Source organism: Hypomesus nipponensis, chromosome 3, assembly GCF_054491055.1.
Source record: "Hypomesus nipponensis isolate SF chromosome 3, ASM5449105v1, whole genome shotgun sequence".
NCBI lineage: Eukaryota > Metazoa > Chordata > Actinopteri > Osmeriformes > Osmeridae > Hypomesus > Hypomesus nipponensis.
Genome location: NC_140363.1, coordinates 8785703 through 8802770, shown reverse-complemented (window position 1 = coordinate 8802770; position 17068 = coordinate 8785703). Strand labels below are relative to the sequence as shown.

Genomic DNA, 17068 nt, shown 5'->3' with positions numbered 1-17068 from the left:
GTAGGGGATACTAGTGCCCTGTGAGTCACCAAAAATAACTCAAACACACACACACTGGTGCACCGATCAACTTTTGCATAACTGTTTCACATCACAGATTTATGTCTGAGGAGACAGCCGTTAACTACGAGTAAAATGAGTTTCCCCCCGCTCACAGTCTCTCAACACAGTCCCCAGCGTATGACTGACACATAATGTAATAGTTGGCAAATAGAAAGCGAATACCCAGCAACCCAGGCCCTCGTCGTCAGACTGTAACTTGCGAAAAGGGGGAGGTGGGTCAGAGGAAAGTAAATAAAGCGTGAGAAACCAGGGCGGCCATTTGCAGGGCAGGTCCCTGGCCAGCGTTTCCTGTTTGGTCCACTGCTCAGTCTCAGTACTAATCCCCTCACTACGAGCGCCTTTCTCAGGATGCTTAAGTGACCCCAGCCAGAGAACCAGAGAGATCCAGAGCAGATTTAAGGCATTAAGATTCACTGTGGCCAATTTCTCTACTCTGCAGTCTTAAAAAATGTGTCTTAAAGACTTAACTGGTCCTGAAGGACCTTTGCGCAAGCTGAAGCTCAGTTCTTTGTGTTAACTGTTGTCATGTTAATAAAGTTGTTTCAATTTTGGTTCGTTTTTTGTTTGGATATGAGGTATGTAGTTGTAGTAGGAAATTGTTGAATGTTATAAATGTTCTGCATGTTTTATAAACCTTGCCAATAAGCAATATATTAAGGATTGTTTTATACTATTCCAGCTAAGACTATGCATAGGCTACATGTTTGAGTCAGGTCAACTCCTGCAAGACTAGCCTAATGCATTGAGAAGTCGTTGAACAAAACCCGAAAGTGGAATTCTAAAATCTTCCCTGAACCCCAGATTATGGTTTCCATGGGAACACGATAAACAGTGAGGCTTGAGAAGAGTTCTTGTGGAACAAGAGCGCATAGTTTGTCCATAGCTGTGAATGGCGGTGAGAAGTAGATAGAAAGGCCTAATGGACGCGTAATTATGTCATTATCAACTACGTGGCTGCCAGTTGCCTAAAGTATGTCAGTAGAAAACGTATTTTTTTAAGAAAACAGATGGGAAAAATTGGCGTATAATTGAACGGTTGATATAAAGGCTATACCAAAGCAAAACAACAGACAGTGCGCGCCCTCTCCAAGTTGGAACACGAACCTACTTGTTTCTCTTCGGGCATTAGTAGACCTAATTTGTTTATTATCAAAAGGAAGCGCGGCTAAACACTGTGTAAGAAATTGTTTGATGTGAATGTAGTCTAGTGTGCATTTTTTCAATGACGTCGATCCAAAAAGTATATGGACAAACCGCATTATTATTAAGGTCAAATTAGAAAGTTCAAATGACAAAAATATATATAAATAAAATGCGCGCATTGTGTTTTAGTGGAGAGGTGTTTGAGACAACGGAATGGGGTGGGGGCCGAGGAGGAGGAAGGGGGGTAAATTGGGCGGACACATAAAAACTGCAAGGGGCAATAGATGCTTGATCAGTTGGAGAGTCTGCCTGTCCGCGCAGTGTTCCGCCCTCTTGAACTTCTGGAGATAGGAGCCCCGCTGCAAACCTACCCGACTTCCATTCCGTCTCAGTCAGTCTCCGTCCATCGTTTCGCCTCTTGTTTTAGAGGGGTCGTTAAGGAATTAATGAGCCAGAGGCACCGAACTTCTCCGTAGGGCTCATTCGGTGTTTTCAGTACATGGTTCACACCTGGGCTGTCTTCGCGTGAGGAAAACTCGCACCTTTTTGTCATATTCACTTCAATCGAGGATACCTGTACCTCTACTGATGGTAAGCGCCGATCGAGTTTACATCTGTGGCATATCAAAATGGGCTTGTATTTACGTAAAGAAAGTTTGTAACCCACAAAACGACTTTATAGTTTGAGCGGATTTTTGAAACAGTAGCTAGACTACGTTCTAACACATTTTGGTTTTTATAAGACAACACGTAGGGAATAATCCAAATCACTAACACTAGGCTAACTCTAAATTATCGAATAAACACGATTTATGAACAATAAATATGTTGGCTATTCGTGTTACTGGATATCAGAAATGTAGAATGTAAACGAATGTAAGGAGTTAATCGTGATCATTGGTAATTCAGGCTATAGACATGTTGTGCCTTTGCCAGATTGTGTTCAGAATCTGCAGAAACTCGTCTAATGAGGTCATTTTCTGCTGAAGTCTCACGGGAGACACTTTTCTTTTTTTCGTGTTTTCTAACGCGTGAGTAATAGCACACCTTTATTTATACTGGTTTCTTTTGGTTATTTAGTGGTTTTATAAAACTTGCCGATCGCTAGGCTATTTACAGATTAAGACACCTGTGTGCACAACGTGTGGCCCCAATATGCGCGTATACTTTTTTTCTTTGAAACGCACCCTTGCGTTTCCAACAGAATATCGTTGTAGACAGTCTAAATAGCCATTCTTTGAATTGATGTGGATCTTAAATATATTTGTCTTGCTTATTCATCCATTTTCAATTATTGAAACAGGCCCATTATAATGGAGTCGCATGCGTAAATTAGGCCTGTCCATTTAGGTCACAGACTATTATGAATCAAATGACAAAGTGCATTGCTACCGAATGTTTGTGAATGACAAATGTTTCAAATATTTCAAAGCGCAATACAAACTACATTTTGTAAATTCCATTATATAACATCACCATAATTAAAGGTGTTTAAAGTTAATGAAGCTGTGATTAGGCCTACTGACAAAAGCTTTACAGTTACAAACCAGTGATTTTTTCACAATCGAATACAAACAATTCCGTTTATTGATATAATTCTATCCAACATAGTTTAAGTCCAGTGCGGACGCATTTTGGCGTCCCGTGCGCAAAAAACTTCTTAGCCTATACTGTCCAATCTGCAGCTTCCGTTTCAAAACCATTACACTGTGAGGATGAATGTTTTATCATCGTTAAAACATTACTATTTAGCTATACGTTTCTTAGAGGAAGGACACGTTGATATTGGAATTAAAATAAGGTCAAAGGTAAGCATTCATTGACATGTCAGATTGTAACAGTTTATGGAATGTGAAGAGAAGATCTTACGTTTAACTACCAAATAGGTCAAATCAACAGTCTACAATTGCAGTAATGGAAAGTGCCATATTTGTATCGGATCATAAGTGGCTACACTATCAGAACAAACTACCGGGAGCGCAAAGAAACTACAGAATAAATCAACTATAGGGTGCTTGACATTGCCAAACCCAATTGTTTTGTTTAGTCTATTTTCGTACCATATTACAGGGAGCGCAGGCAACACGTTGAGAGGAGAACTAATCTCTTGAAAGACATATTATTAACGATACGAGTGAGGATATAGGATGCACAAGTCACCTCGTTGCCTCACATGTTAAAGTTACCTTTCAGTGATCATGTTGTCGATAGTACAAACATGTCTTAAACATAAGTGAGCACGGTTGATGGCCACCAGAACTTATAATTGATTTGAACTAAGGGCAAGTGGAATATCCTGTTTTTTATAAAGGGATTGTTACGGTAGGCCTACAGCAATATTTCTTTCACAGATAAACCTATTTTATCCGTGATATTGTAGTCTCAGATTTTTCGTAGTCTTCTTTCACAATTAGGTTGTGGGCTTCAGCTTATCAGCTTTATTGAAAATAAGTTATAATCGATGATTGGCTATAATTCACAATTTAAACAACATTCGATTGAACTGTTGCAAGAACACTGTCATGTTGCAGTGCAGAAAAGAGCAGAGCAAATGTGGAATTGAAATACCAGACAGATATGTTTTAGCAACATTGTGTTCTTGCTGCCTGAGAGCATGGCAGAGAGATAAAAGGCTAAAATTGGGCCCTTCAGCTATTGTCTGTTCCCCTGGTAACCCCCCCCCCCCCCTCTTCCCCCATCCCTGTCAGATTCCTCAGGAAACACGTCTAAAGGGCCATGTGCATAGTCTGATCACATTATCTCTGGTCAGAAAGAAAGAGAGAGAGAGTTACAGGGAGGCCTAGAGAGGACACTGCCAGGCCAGGCAAGGCCACGAGAACCAAACTGCAGAGACCTAATTGCACCCTTGACTGTATTTGTTGCAAAATATGCATTGCTGTGTCTTTAGCCTATTTGGAATTTAGGAAAATGTGAGACCAAATTCCAAACCGTCTCCTTTCCTTACTTATGTCGTGTTTAGCAGAGCTAAAATGACAAGAGGGGAAAAAACGACCCATCGTGTTACAAGGTTGTCCGACTGTCAACATCACACTTACCACTACTGTGAAACTAATCTGCAAATAGGAACCCACTAATCTCTCTGTTACGGCCAGCTATCTGTCTTAAACGCGTCTTCTGCAGTCATCGCAGCACTTGGAGAATGCTTTCGTTTGAGCGAGCGCCCCAGTAACCGGCCCGGGTGTCACAGCCGCTCTGTGCAAGCTCACAGTTTTTTTTTTAGCTCGTATGAATCCCTGTCATCTTGGGAGAGGCCTCTATCTCTGTACAATGAGCGTTTGTTGTCAGGGATGCACATACACGTTCCCCCCCCCCCCCTCCCTCTTTGCAGCCCCCACCTCCCCACCCCATGGGTAATAGAGCTGATCATGTTCTGAACCCTCGCCCCCCTTCTGCCACTGGTTCTCACGGACAGGCGGGGACATTCACTCACATACACAAGACACACCAATAAACTGTTTCTAACACACACACACACACACACATACACATACACTCATGTACATGCACACATTCACGCACACCACCACTTTCTCTCACACACAGGACCGAGTGTCACGCCCAGGAACAGGGGGTCATATGGGGGTCAAGGTCTAATTCTGTGACCAAAAAAGATATAATTGATTGCCTGTACAGTAAAGCACACATGGACTAAGATAAGCACAGAGCTATGAAGCCAAACACAATAACAAACACATACACACCCTGTGTATCAGAATGTTTCTGCTAATGTGCATCTTAGCTGTTGTAATGCTTGGTCCAGTTCCAGTGGACACTGTTCCAAGCGATGACCCAACACTTGCGTCGCCCTGGATCGCCGTGAGCTGAAGAGTCTCCCGTGCTCAGCCCGTTTCACACACACTCTTTAATTACATTGTGTGTGATTCACCAATGTGCTTTTCAACCAATAGAATCCTAGTACCCAGTTGCTTTAGTTGGGGTGGTGCAAATCTAGGCTATGTGTGTCAGCTATGCAAGCGGTACAACGTTTAGGCAGGGGTGTCCGGGGGTAGGGCTCATTGTCTCAGTTGGCATAAGATTGTTTTACATCATTTAAAACTCGCGATTTCCTTTGACCTGGTTATTTAGCAGGCCCACGTTAGTAAGTCTAAGGGTTGGAAAAAGCCTTGTTGTGTCTGTCTGCTTCTCTCATCTGTGGAAACGATCCGGTTTCTGAGTTGAATCTGGTCCGAGTGCCAAGCCGTGGCCCTCATGACAGTTGGACGGATTGCAGCTTAGAGACTGCAGTTCTGGAAGCTTTCTATAAAGCACATGGGCTGTTAGCACCGTGTGCCTGTCGCAGGGTTTGGTGGGAGGAGGGCTGCAGAGCTCCAGATAGCTGGAGCAGCTGATGAGTGAGTGGCGATGAAGCAGTGGGCCTGTCATTAGAGGCCAATACAGCCTGTGTGATCTTAGGAGTGAGGTGGTGGTGGTGGGGGGGGCAGTCAGTATGGAGAGAATGGGTCAGTCTTGTGGGGGGGGAGACCTAGGTGGGCCGATTACAGGTCAGTCTTCTACAGAGTGGGTTGGGAGGGAATCCTTGAGACGGGAGTCGTTTTTTTCGGAGCACCTTTTGAAGACAAATTAGCCCTTCTACGCCTCTTGCCCCCCTTTCATATGTAGATTGATCCTCTCTCATCAATGCAGGGCTATCATTGTGCCATCAGATAGTTGGGCTCTAATGAGAGGGGAAGGCTCCGGGTGGTATGACGAGGGCCACTACTTGGCCGTCTGTGTCTGTCTGTCTGTCTTACGCTGTCGGTCTGTCGGTCTGTCTGTCTGTCTGTGTCTGTCTTACACTGTCTGTCTGTTTGTCTGTCTCACACTGTCTTACTCTGTCTATCTTTCTGTCTCTAGTCTTCTCTCTGTTTTGGCTTGCCCATTTGTGTTATTTAGACAGTGAGAATATATCAGTTCCTATGAAAGAGAGCTGTTTAAAAGAGTGGTAAATATGCAATGTGGCATGTGGCCTAAACTCTTCACCCTTTTTTCCAAATGTTTTTGTAGTCATATAGGCCTACAGTACCTGAGCCGGTTGAATGTGTCTGTTTTCACATGGTGTGTTATGAGAGCACCAACCGAGTACACAAGTGATCTGCTCTTCCTCTGGTGTGCCTGTTACAGTAAATAGAACATTAGCGTAACCTTTTACCCACGTGTTAATGTGATAAGCCTTAAAGAGAGACTGGGTTGCACACACACACACACACTAACACACACACACACCTAGTCTTCAGTGTCCAGGCTCTTATTATTACCGTCTTCCCCTGTGATGTTTTCAGGAACAGGGTCATTCCAACGTTCTCAGGCAGCCCTCCAGCACCAGCTAACATTTCCTTGAGGAACGCGTCCATTGCTGGCTCCCAACAAACATGGACTGTTTTCCCATGCTTTCTTTTCTGTCGGTAAGTGGACCACGCCGATTCAATTTGTGTCATGTGACGGTATGTCATTGGTACCCCGACCCCCCCCATTTCTCTTTCTTCTCTGATTGTGTTATTTATTGGTTGACCATGCCCTGGCTCGATGCTCGGGGGGGTTGTGTTGAGTGGGATGGTTAGAGGGAACGAGGCAGACGTTCCTGTCCTGCCTTTTTAAGGGAAACCTCGGTGAAATGTGCAGCACATGGTCCTTTGTTTGAGTCCGCCTGTTTGTCTGCCTGCTTGCCCACCTGCCTGTCTGCCTGCCTGTCTACCTGCCTGTCTGCCTGTCTGGCTGCCCGCATGGGTCAGACTCACAGAGACTCCGGCTCCTTATCGAGTTAAGAATTTGCTCTGACCCCGGGGCTGCCTCTCTCTCTTTCCTCTCTCCCTTATTGGTCTAATCACACTGGAGAAGGGAGAGGGGGAGGTAAAAGGAATGGCCCTCAGATTCCATTCAGAAAGCTGGGTTCTTAAAGCAGCTGTTTACCTTGGGAGGATGTCGCCAGAGATAAAGTCCTATCTGATGGGAGGCCATTTAACTGTAAACAAGGCAGAAGGGACGATTAGAGCCAATCTGAGCGCGCGGGCGGCTGGAACATTAGTGAGGAGGCCTCTGGGAGTGAGGTTCCTCCTTTAATGGTGGGGATGAGGAGAGGGGACACGAATGTTACATGTCACGTACAAGAGATTTCTCTCTCCCTTCCGCTCTCTTACGTCTTTCTTCCGCCCTTTTGTTCCCCCTCCCTCCCTCCCTCCCGCTAGCTCGCCCGCCCCTCCTCCCTTCTCGTCTCATTTCCACACTCTCTCCTCACCCCCTTATCTCTCCTTCCTTATCTCCCCTTCCAGAGACATCATGATTCCTGGTAATCGAATGCTGATGGTCATTTTATTATGCCAAGTCCTGCTGGGAGAGAGCCACCATGCTAGTCTGATACCTGAGGAAGGGAAGAAGAAAGTGCCGGGCCTCCAGGGTCGCACGGCTGCTCAGAGCCATGAACTTCTGCGGGACTTTGAGGCCACGCTGCTGCACATGTTCGGGCTCCAGAGGAGGCCTCGGCCCAGCCGCTCGGCCACGGTGCCCCGCTACCTGCTCGACCTCTACCGCCTGCAGTCGGGCGAGGCAGAGGAGGCTGGCGCCCACGACACCGCCTTCGAATACCCCGAGAGGTCGACCAGCCGCGCCAATACCGTGAGGGGCTTCCACCATGAAGGTGAGGAGGACAGGGGGGAGTTGGAGGAGGAGGGAGGGGTGGTTAGGAGGAAAAAGGAGGGATATGCTGCAGAGAGAGGGAGGGATTGAAGGGGGGGGGCGGTGAACAAAGATGGTCTGAGGAGACAACACGCCGGTCTGTCTGTGTTTTAGGCAGGAACAGAATGAAGAATTCAATTAATTCTTACATAAAAGCCACATGTGATCCCAAAATGGAAGCTTTGAATGAGAGTTGTCCTCCGTAGCTAATTTGCTGCCATCATTCACAAAAGGCACAGACAGAAGGGGAGCGAGAGAGAGATACAACCACTAAAGAGACCAAACCATAGTCAAGGTAATTGGTTAGCGCGCACCTGGAATAGCAGAAGTGTGGGAAGAAACACAACCTCAAGAAGTCCTCTCCCATTCTCCCGGTCTTCAAATCAGCAACCGGTCCTCGCCTCTTCACATTCCACTCGTTCAGATGGTAGCTGACTTCGTTAGCGTGGGGCGTTTCCAGTGGAGAGAAAAAAAAAAGCAACATTTCCTACATCCCTTCAAGATTGTTATAAGACATCCCCACCCACCCCAACATAAACTACAGACGATTAAGGATGTGGTCTCAAAATGGTGGCCAAAGAAAGGGCGGAATTCAGGCCTGACAAGTTCCTCACTTCTCCCAGGAGTCTCTGTGGTCCTACAAAACCCTACGCCGTGTGTTTGGTTTGCAGCTCAAGGAAAAGCATACCTCCATGTTATTGAATTACACTTCTCACCCCACCCTGCACTAGCACAGTTTTTTTTTAAACCTCCCTGGGATTTCTCTTTCTGTCTCTCTCTCTCCCTTTTTCTCCCCCAGTCATCGCAAACTGTCTCTCTCTCTCTCTCTCTCTCTCTCTCTCTCTCTCTCTCTCTCTCTCTCTCTCTCTCTCTCTCTCTCTCTCTCTCTCTCTCTCTCTCTCTCTCTCTCTCTCTCTCTCTCTCTCTCTCTCTCTCTCTCTCTCTCTCTCTCTCTCTCTCTCTCTCTCTCTCTCTCTCTCTCTCTCTCTCTCTCTCTCTCTCCTCTCTCTGTCTCTCCCCCTCCAAGTTTATATGGAGGGCCCTTCGAGAGGGCCCTTCCTCAACATACAATTATCTTTAATGCTACTCTGCAGAATTCTAAATAAAGTCTTTGCTGCCATCAGTGTGGGTACAGGCAGATCAGACAGGAGCAGGTCAGAGCGCTGGGAACGCGGGCCGAGGACGCGCTCTGAGAGAGTGCCCGGGACGCAGCCTAGACAGGAGGCTCCCAGCCGTCTGACGGTGTGTGGGTGACCTGAAACTGAAAGCATGCTCGGGAGACGTGCGTCAGGGAGGGAAGGATAACAGTAAGAACACGTTTGAATAGGTGATTAGGGACAGCCATCATGGAACAGCGAAAGTGATGACAGAGGGGAACAAAGGCCTTTGGATGAGTGTGATGTGTACATTACAGTCCAGTACCAACCTGCTGGCATCAGTTCACAGTGAGAGGTAGGTGTGTATCGAGGGCAGAGACAGGCTGAGCTGGAGGGCTGAGGAAGAAGTCAGCCCTGAGGAGGAGGAGGAGGAGGAATGAGTCAGCCTTAATGGGATCTGAGTTCTACACACAAACAAACACACACACACACCCTACCACGGCGAAGCACCAAGGCCACGCAGGAAGCACACTCCTCACCGGCCTATGATGCAATGCTTGTGTGTGTGCGTGTGCGTGTGTTCACTCAAAGATTCTAGTGGTATTTTAGTTTCCGTCCACCCAGCTATGTTAATAACATGCTTGAGGTCTTTCTGAGTTTCTAAGTTGCTTGCTTTCATGTACAGTAAAGTCCATTGTGTGAGGCTTAAACGAAGGGAATGTATATCTCACCAATTCCCGTTTGATTGAGTAAAACACTTACAATGAGACGAGAAACAGTTTGTTTCAGCGAGAGAGAAAACAGGACTGGATGGAAACTCAGACGCCAAAGATGACAAAGAGGTTAAAAGATGCGATAACACTCGTTAAAAATCCTCAAGGAATTCAGGACGCAAAAAAAAAGGTTTTCCAAACCTCCTCTTATCCGCCTCCGTTGCTCCGCCACCAAACACCCGTCTGTCAGAATCCTTAACAATTATTCTTGATGAAAATGATAAATGTCCCAAGTTAACAAACTGCCGAGCCAATCAAAAACACAGCAGGTTTTAATAACGAGAGCCACCTGGGTAAGATTAAGGTCTGGGTGTGAAATAACAGGGTCGGATCGAGCAGGGAAATAGCAGACACAACATTCCTTTCCCAACAATGGTGATCTTGCCAAAGATCTGCAGACTGCACACGGAACAGCTCCCCCTCCTCTGTGTTTATTCTGTAGCAGTGCTCCGATAATCACCACTCTCCTGGTAATGCGTGTTTCAGCAATGTGCCCCAGAGAAAGGCACCGAGCAAAGAGCGGGCGATGATCCCTGGATGGATAGATAAGGACGGATAGAGAGCGTGTATATTTGGACTCGGAATCTCTCCGCCCCAACCATCCCTCACCCCCTAGGCTCATGAAAAGCGAACATGTACATTCTTTTGTGTCAATTAAGGCATGTTAAGAGTGCAGAGGTATGTGTTTTGCTCAGTTGAAAGCTGTCTTCCATAACCCCTAACTGCAGGCGATTGGAGAGCGTGTGGTTGCAATCACGGAGATTGACAGAAAGGGAACCGGTTCAAACATCAGAAGGTGTAAGAGTTTTGGAGGGAACGAGTGAACAGCGAGTGAGAAGGAAGAAAAAGAGAAATAGTAGGGGCACTTTAAGTACAGGACAGTGGTTCGTTAGTTCTGTGGTAGCTGTTACCATTGTGGGAGTGTGTGAATGTGCTCTGTTGAAAATTCTAGGTAAAATACTGTTGTCTCTCATAGTGTTACCCTGAAACCTACCTCAGAGACTTGGCCTGACCATATTCATTGTAAAGCTGTAGAGATTGACCTTCTTGTTGCTCTTCTCTTTTGTCAGAACACATGGAGCGGGTGCACAAGGCCAGTGAGGCAAGGGACGGGGAGGCCACGCCCCTACGCTTCCTCTTCAACCTCAGCAGCATCCCCGAGGACGAGCTGCTGTCCTCGGCCGAGCTCCGCCTCTACCGCCACCAGATCGACGAGGTCATCGGCCGCGCCGATTCGGACGGCGGGCACGGCGAGGCGCTGCATCGGATCAACGTGTACGAGGTCCTGAAGCCGCCGCGGGGCGTGCAGCTGATCACGCGGCTTCTGGACACGCGGCTGGTGCGCCACAACGCCTCGCGCTGGGAGAGCTTCGACGTGAGCCCCGCCGTCCTGCGCTGGACACGGGAGCGCCTGCCCAACCACGGGCTGGCGGTGGAGGTGCTGCACCTCAACCAGACGCCGCGGCACCAGGGCCGCCACGTCCGTATCAGCCGCTCGCTCCCCCAGGAGCCTGGGGAGGACTGGGAGCAGCTGCGCCCCCTGTTGGTCACCTTCGGCCACGACGGGAAGGGCCACCCACTGACACGTCGCGCCAAGCGCAGCCCCGCCAAACGAGGACGCAAGCGCAACCGCAACTGCAGGCGACACGCGCTGTATGTAGATTTCAGCGACGTGGGCTGGAATGACTGGATAGTGGCGCCCCCAGGGTACCAGGCCTACTACTGCCACGGGGAGTGCCCCTTTCCCCTGGCCGATCACCTCAACTCCACCAACCACGCCATTGTGCAGACTCTGGTGAACTCTGTCAACACCAACATTCCTAAGGCCTGCTGCGTGCCCACAGAGCTCAGCGCCATCTCTATGCTCTACCTGGATGAGCACGACAAGGTGGTCCTTAAGAACTACCAAGAAATGGTGGTGGAGGGCTGTGGCTGCCGCTAGCTAGGACTAAGACTACAGACAATGACTGGGCGACTCAAGGCAGGCTGCAGCTTGCACAGACACTAGGAAAGTTACTTTAACTCCCAAAAACTTCACTTGGACCCTTATTTATAACTTTTATGTTGAGATGTATGTTTGTCTCGTTTTTTTTTTCTTTGACAATATGATCATATATTTTGACAAAATATATATATTTATATCTACATATTAAAAAAATGAGTGCGTTCTTATTTTAAACATAAATAAAACAGCTGTACAACTTTTGATAATGTATATTAGATTGTATAAGGGTTTTTAAAATGAGAAAATTGTAAAAAAAAAGAAAAAAAAATCTGAAAAGAAAGTTTATTTACTGGTAATATTTATTGCTTTCATATTATATACATTTACATGAAAAATAAAAACATAAATTGCCTTTCAATATTACATTTGAGCAGATCACAAGACGCACCATTTGTGTACTTAAATTAGAGCACTGCGTGAAATTGTCACAACACTGATTTACTACAAATCAGTTGAAATAATCAGAAATGTACATGATTTAATTCACCTCTTTACATTGATCTTTAAACCTATGATTTTGTTAGATAGGTCCCTTGAAATTGAATCAGTTTTATATTTGTTTTGAAATAACTGTTAACTATCAAGATGACATGGGTTGTGAAAAAAAAAGAAAGATCCATGACTGTTTTACATGAGTTTGAACTGAACACTGAGGCCATTTTGAAATGTATTGAAATAATTGTTGCAATTCATGAAAAAACAAGAAAAAACAGAGACATCTTTCTGATACTCTGTCTCTCCCAAATAAAAGAATGTTCGTTTTCACATCTGCCATCAAACAGCTTTGACTAATTAACAATTTTTTTTTTTTTGATGCATTTAAAACCAATGTATAGGGAACGAACTTACCTATTTGTATTAACAATTGGTAACCTAATGGACAAGCTAGGAATTCGGTGTGGTTTTGATAATGAGCTGGTAATATAGACTAAAAGAAATAACTTTGAACAATGGCTTGAGGTTTGCCTTTGTTATCCTCAAATTTCACTTTTATGTCAATTAGGCCAACATGCTGTGGTTAGACACTCGCTAATCCAATTGCCGTCTAGGCGGATTGTTGAAACTGATTGCGGGAGACACTTGGGGGAGTGATCCTATTGTTTCTCGTGGTTTGGCGTTGGCGGCGGCATGATTGCAGACGATGCGTCGTGCTCTGACACAAGACGATTCCGTCCACAGAAGAATCAAAGGTTAGACCGTCTGTCTCCTCTTCCTTTGTCCTCTGCAGCTCATGCCGGCAGAATAAAGACGCCAGTCTCCAACCTGTGCCCCATTAGACAATAGACTTCTACATCACTTATTTACAATCCGACGGCTGCGGCAAATTATGTGATAACATTTAGAGGGGGCGGAGGCTGAGGGGGGCGGGGGTACTTTGAACGTTGAGGGGTGAAGGGGGGTACTCTCTTTCACTATACCGATGCCCGAGTGAACTGGTGGAGCCAGTGATCAAACAGATTTGGCAGAAGGATCATTCACAAAGTAGATCATTGCATAAATTGAGTGTCAGGATTTCAGGGACACGTCACAAAATGCCAAATCCAAACCTTACTTCTATTGTTAGGTGGTGTGAGCCCCTTGTAGCCTAATCCAAGCTTTCATACCATTAGGCCTTCCACTGCCATTACAGCCATTAGGCTACATATTTCCCTTCATGTTTAAACAAAGTAATTGTTTCCATTTCAAAGAGGGTTGGTGTGAGAGGCTTTCGACGACAACGGCATGTATTTGAAGCCAAACCGAAGTCGTTAGTCTTTTCCCTCTTAAATCAGTTCACCTTTAGCGGAGTCCGCGATGCCCCAGGCCCAAGGCTTGAGGGCTCCTCTTTGATGAGCGCATATCAGTGTGTAGCCCAGTCCGAAACGGGAGGGAGATTAGGGAGGGGGAAAGAATTTCATTTTGCAGTGACTGAAGGCAGAGAGGGTCTTTTCAGCAGCTTGACTGCAATTACACACATATTCAACTGATCTTCCAGGGTGTGTTGATAACATCAGCCAGACCCAGTTATGGTAATAGCCTTGTCGTCCATTGTCTCACCTTGTCTCCACAACGAAGAAGCGTGTTTATTAAAATGTATAGAATAAGGATGGTTCTGGTTAGGAGAAATGTAAACAATAGACTGATGGTACATCCTTCCAATGCTATATTGATGGATTTAACAGTTTTACAGTTTATCTTCTGTTCTGCGATGCGCATGTGTATGACAGTTGTTAGTCTATCAATTTCTGTCAGATCTGACTGACAACAATGGTGGGGGCACCGAAGTTGGATGGGATGGCGTGCTTTGTCATTCCGATGTGATGTGCCACTCAGTCTCAGGAGAGTGGCTGTTCTCACGCAATTACAGGTGAGTCATTACGCACCAGGGTTTGTTGACACTGCCCAACTAATTGACAGAGCGACCTCTTCAAAAAGCTTTTTATTCCGACGTTCTGCTGTAAAAGGCAAACGTTTATAGACAATAAACCGCAGTTTAAGAACAAAGAAAAGTGAACTCGCTCGCCTTGCCTTGTGAGGCACTCCATCCCTTTGTTTAATAATATCTTTACTCAAGTTTAAGAAGATAATTGCTTTTCAGAGGTTCAATGCCTATGGCCATAATAACCTTTAGTTATCGTTACAGGGACATTGGTAATTTGTTGGTAATAATTGTTTAGATATTCCATATTCAATGATGAAACAAATAATTCTTATTCCTAATTTTATTTTGGATACATTGTGGGAAAAAGTAAAAAAGTGAAACAAATTTGTTTACAAAAATGTCATAGTTGATTAAATAAGACCACCAAAGCAGTGTTTAAGTGTTTTGCCCTGGGCTATATAGAGAATTGCTTAGAAAGGAGGACTAGCATTTTCAATCCACTACAGAATGACTGTCTGACAGAGTGCACCTCTCTCTCACCCACCTCTCGCTTGCTCATCCCTTCTCCCTATCATCCCTCCTCAATGGCTTCACTTGTGCTCCCGTCCAAACTCTTCATTGGTTTGAAAGCAGCCGTTTCAGATAAAGAGGAGATGCTTTCCTACGCTTGATTGGGTGCTTAAAAGCCCCATGTTGTTGAAAGGGGGGGGGGGGTCTCTATACGGTCAGTGGATGGAACACATAGACACAGAGAGAGAGATAGACACATACTATTGGTGCAGGATCAGCAGGGAGTGACGATAGCCAATGTCAGTGCAAATGGAGGTCAGGGCCTCTCGTTTCACTCTCCCACTCATGGCAAAAACACACACTTGCACACTTGCACGTGCATACACACACACACACACACACGCAGTCATATCTTTTCTCTCCCATTTCCACATACTATGATATTCCCTGTATCTGTGTCATACACACACAGAACGCCCATTCTCGCACACCCATTACCAAAACACACACACACAAACACACGCACACGCACATACACACACACACACTCACACATGAGAGGAGCATGAAACCCTAGACGCTGGCCCCTGCTCGTATGTGGCCTGGGTTATCTGGGTCCCACCTGCTCTCCCCCCTGCCTGGCCCTCTCCTCCACTCATCACAGACACATGGTACCCAGGGCACGGCCTACAACCAGGAGGGGACGAGGCTGTCAACAGCGGAATAACCTGACCCCAGGGTCACCTGGAACACACACATGCTAAATGCAGCACACATTCACAGTCACACATTGACGGGCGTGGAGCAAGCATCTGGTGGTCTCTGAAATCTTTGGTTTTAAAGGGCTGGGAGGATGAGGGACGTCTCTCTTTACTGTTTAGTGACATGGATGACTTAGTCTGGTAGAATTCAGGGGTTGTTTTGGTAAACACCTTGTGTCTTTGGTTGCTGTGTAGGAGAGAGTTCAAACCCAGTGTTGCAGAGCTGGAATAGTTGAGAATAGAGAAAAAAGGGAACAGAGCCATGGTTAATTTCACAGGATGGAGATTTCCCTTATTCATAGTAAATGTGTGTGTTTATTTAGTGGTTGTCATGCTGCCCGAGTTAGGGATCAGTTAGTTACCCTCACATTAAGAGTTAAGAGGAGGAACTGCTGCGTGAGTGATTTGAAGGTTTCTCAGATATTTCCACCTCGACAACAGTTCCCAAACACTGTAGCCAGTGTACCCCCACCTCTGCACCTCTGTCTCTCTCTCTCTCTCTCTCTCTCTCTCTCTCTCTCTCTCTCTCTCTCTCTCTCTCTCATTGTTTGGCTTCCTTGTGAGTGAACACTCTCCCTCTCTTTCTCAGTGGTTCTCTCACACACATATACCAAACTGAGAAAGATGGCGTGGAAATTTCCACTTGGTGAGGAAACAAACCTGTATGTTTAAAATTGGGTGTCAAGTGCTGTTGTCGCTGTGTGGACGGAATGCCTCTTTTGTTGGGCGAGCCCGCGGTCTAATTTTGGGCAGGGCAGGGTGTCCCAGCAGTAGGCCTTTCTTCCCCCTGGCCCGCTGCAGTTTCATTAGATACGCCTAATGAAAAGATGACCGTCGGACAGCGGCCCAGCCCTCCAACAGCGCCGGCCTGTACTTACCCCCCCCCCCACCACCACCACCACCAACAGTGTAACAGGTGTGCAGCTGAAAGCCTCCCCTCTCCCACACTGTGGCCCAATCCCAATACTGTCACCGTCTCCTCTTCTTACGCCCTCCTCTTCCTCCTCTCCCTGAACTCTCCCTCAATGTGGCCACATCCCAATCTTGTTTCTCAAAAACATTTATGGTCAGATCCCATTACAGTTTGATCTCATTTCCTTGTGTCTTTCCCTTGAAGACATAGGTAGGTGGGGGTTTTGAGATGAGTGGCAAAGCAGGAAAGGAGTGGAACACATTGCGATGTTAGGACACGGCCAGATGTCCCCTCTGCTTGCCTCCACAACCCTTGCAGCAGGAATCTCCCTTCCAACCACCAGGTCCGTTCACTACAACCTTCCAATCTCCAGAGTCCTCCAGTGCTCCAACTGTGACCCTAAGTGTTGTGAACGCCCGCCTCCAACCAGACAAAACTACTTAGGCAGTAGTAACCCCTCCACACACCTGCCCGACAAACAAAACACCCTGTAATTAAGCAATATCACACGAGAAGGAGTGCTGTTATGCTGCACGTCAGCGCGGCTGCAATCCGATCGTAGGTTTGAGGCCTGAAGGGTGAAGGCCGAAGATAATCACTGTCGCTTTCATGCAACACATCTACAAGCCCCATTCATTAGTTAACAGGAATAAGCAACATCAGAGTTTGATTTGTTTGTTTATTGAATCCGTTACTTTGCTCTGCCAACACAAATACATCTGCAACTAGACTGGGACTGGACTGTTGCCAA

General features: G+C 46.3%; 1 protein-coding gene across 1 annotated transcript; it reads left to right on the top strand.

The window, feature by feature from the left end:
- Positions 1-1512: 1512 nt before the first annotated feature.
- On the top strand, positions 1513-12550 carry bmp4 (bone morphogenetic protein 4). The gene is made up of 4 exons (XM_084675323.1): positions 1513-1797; positions 6507-6629; positions 7494-7858; positions 10837-12550. Exons 3-4 carry the CDS (start codon positions 7501-7503, stop codon positions 11706-11708), a joined length of 1230 nt encoding a protein of 409 aa, XP_084531449.1. The 5' UTR covers positions 1513-1797; positions 6507-6629; positions 7494-7500; the 3' UTR covers positions 11709-12550.
- Positions 12551-17068: the final 4518 nt, after the last annotated feature.

What these genes read in the sequence shown, in the direction of transcription:
- bmp4 (XM_084675323.1), top strand. Translation starts at nt 7,501, where the DNA reads ATGATTCCTGGTAATCGAATGCTGATGGTCATTTTATTATGCCAAGTC. An exon ending in GAGGGGCTTCCACCATGAAG is followed by an intron (nt 7,859 to 10,836) that starts GTGAGGAGGACA and finishes CTCTTTTGTCAG; the next exon opens with AACACATGGAGCGGGTGCAC.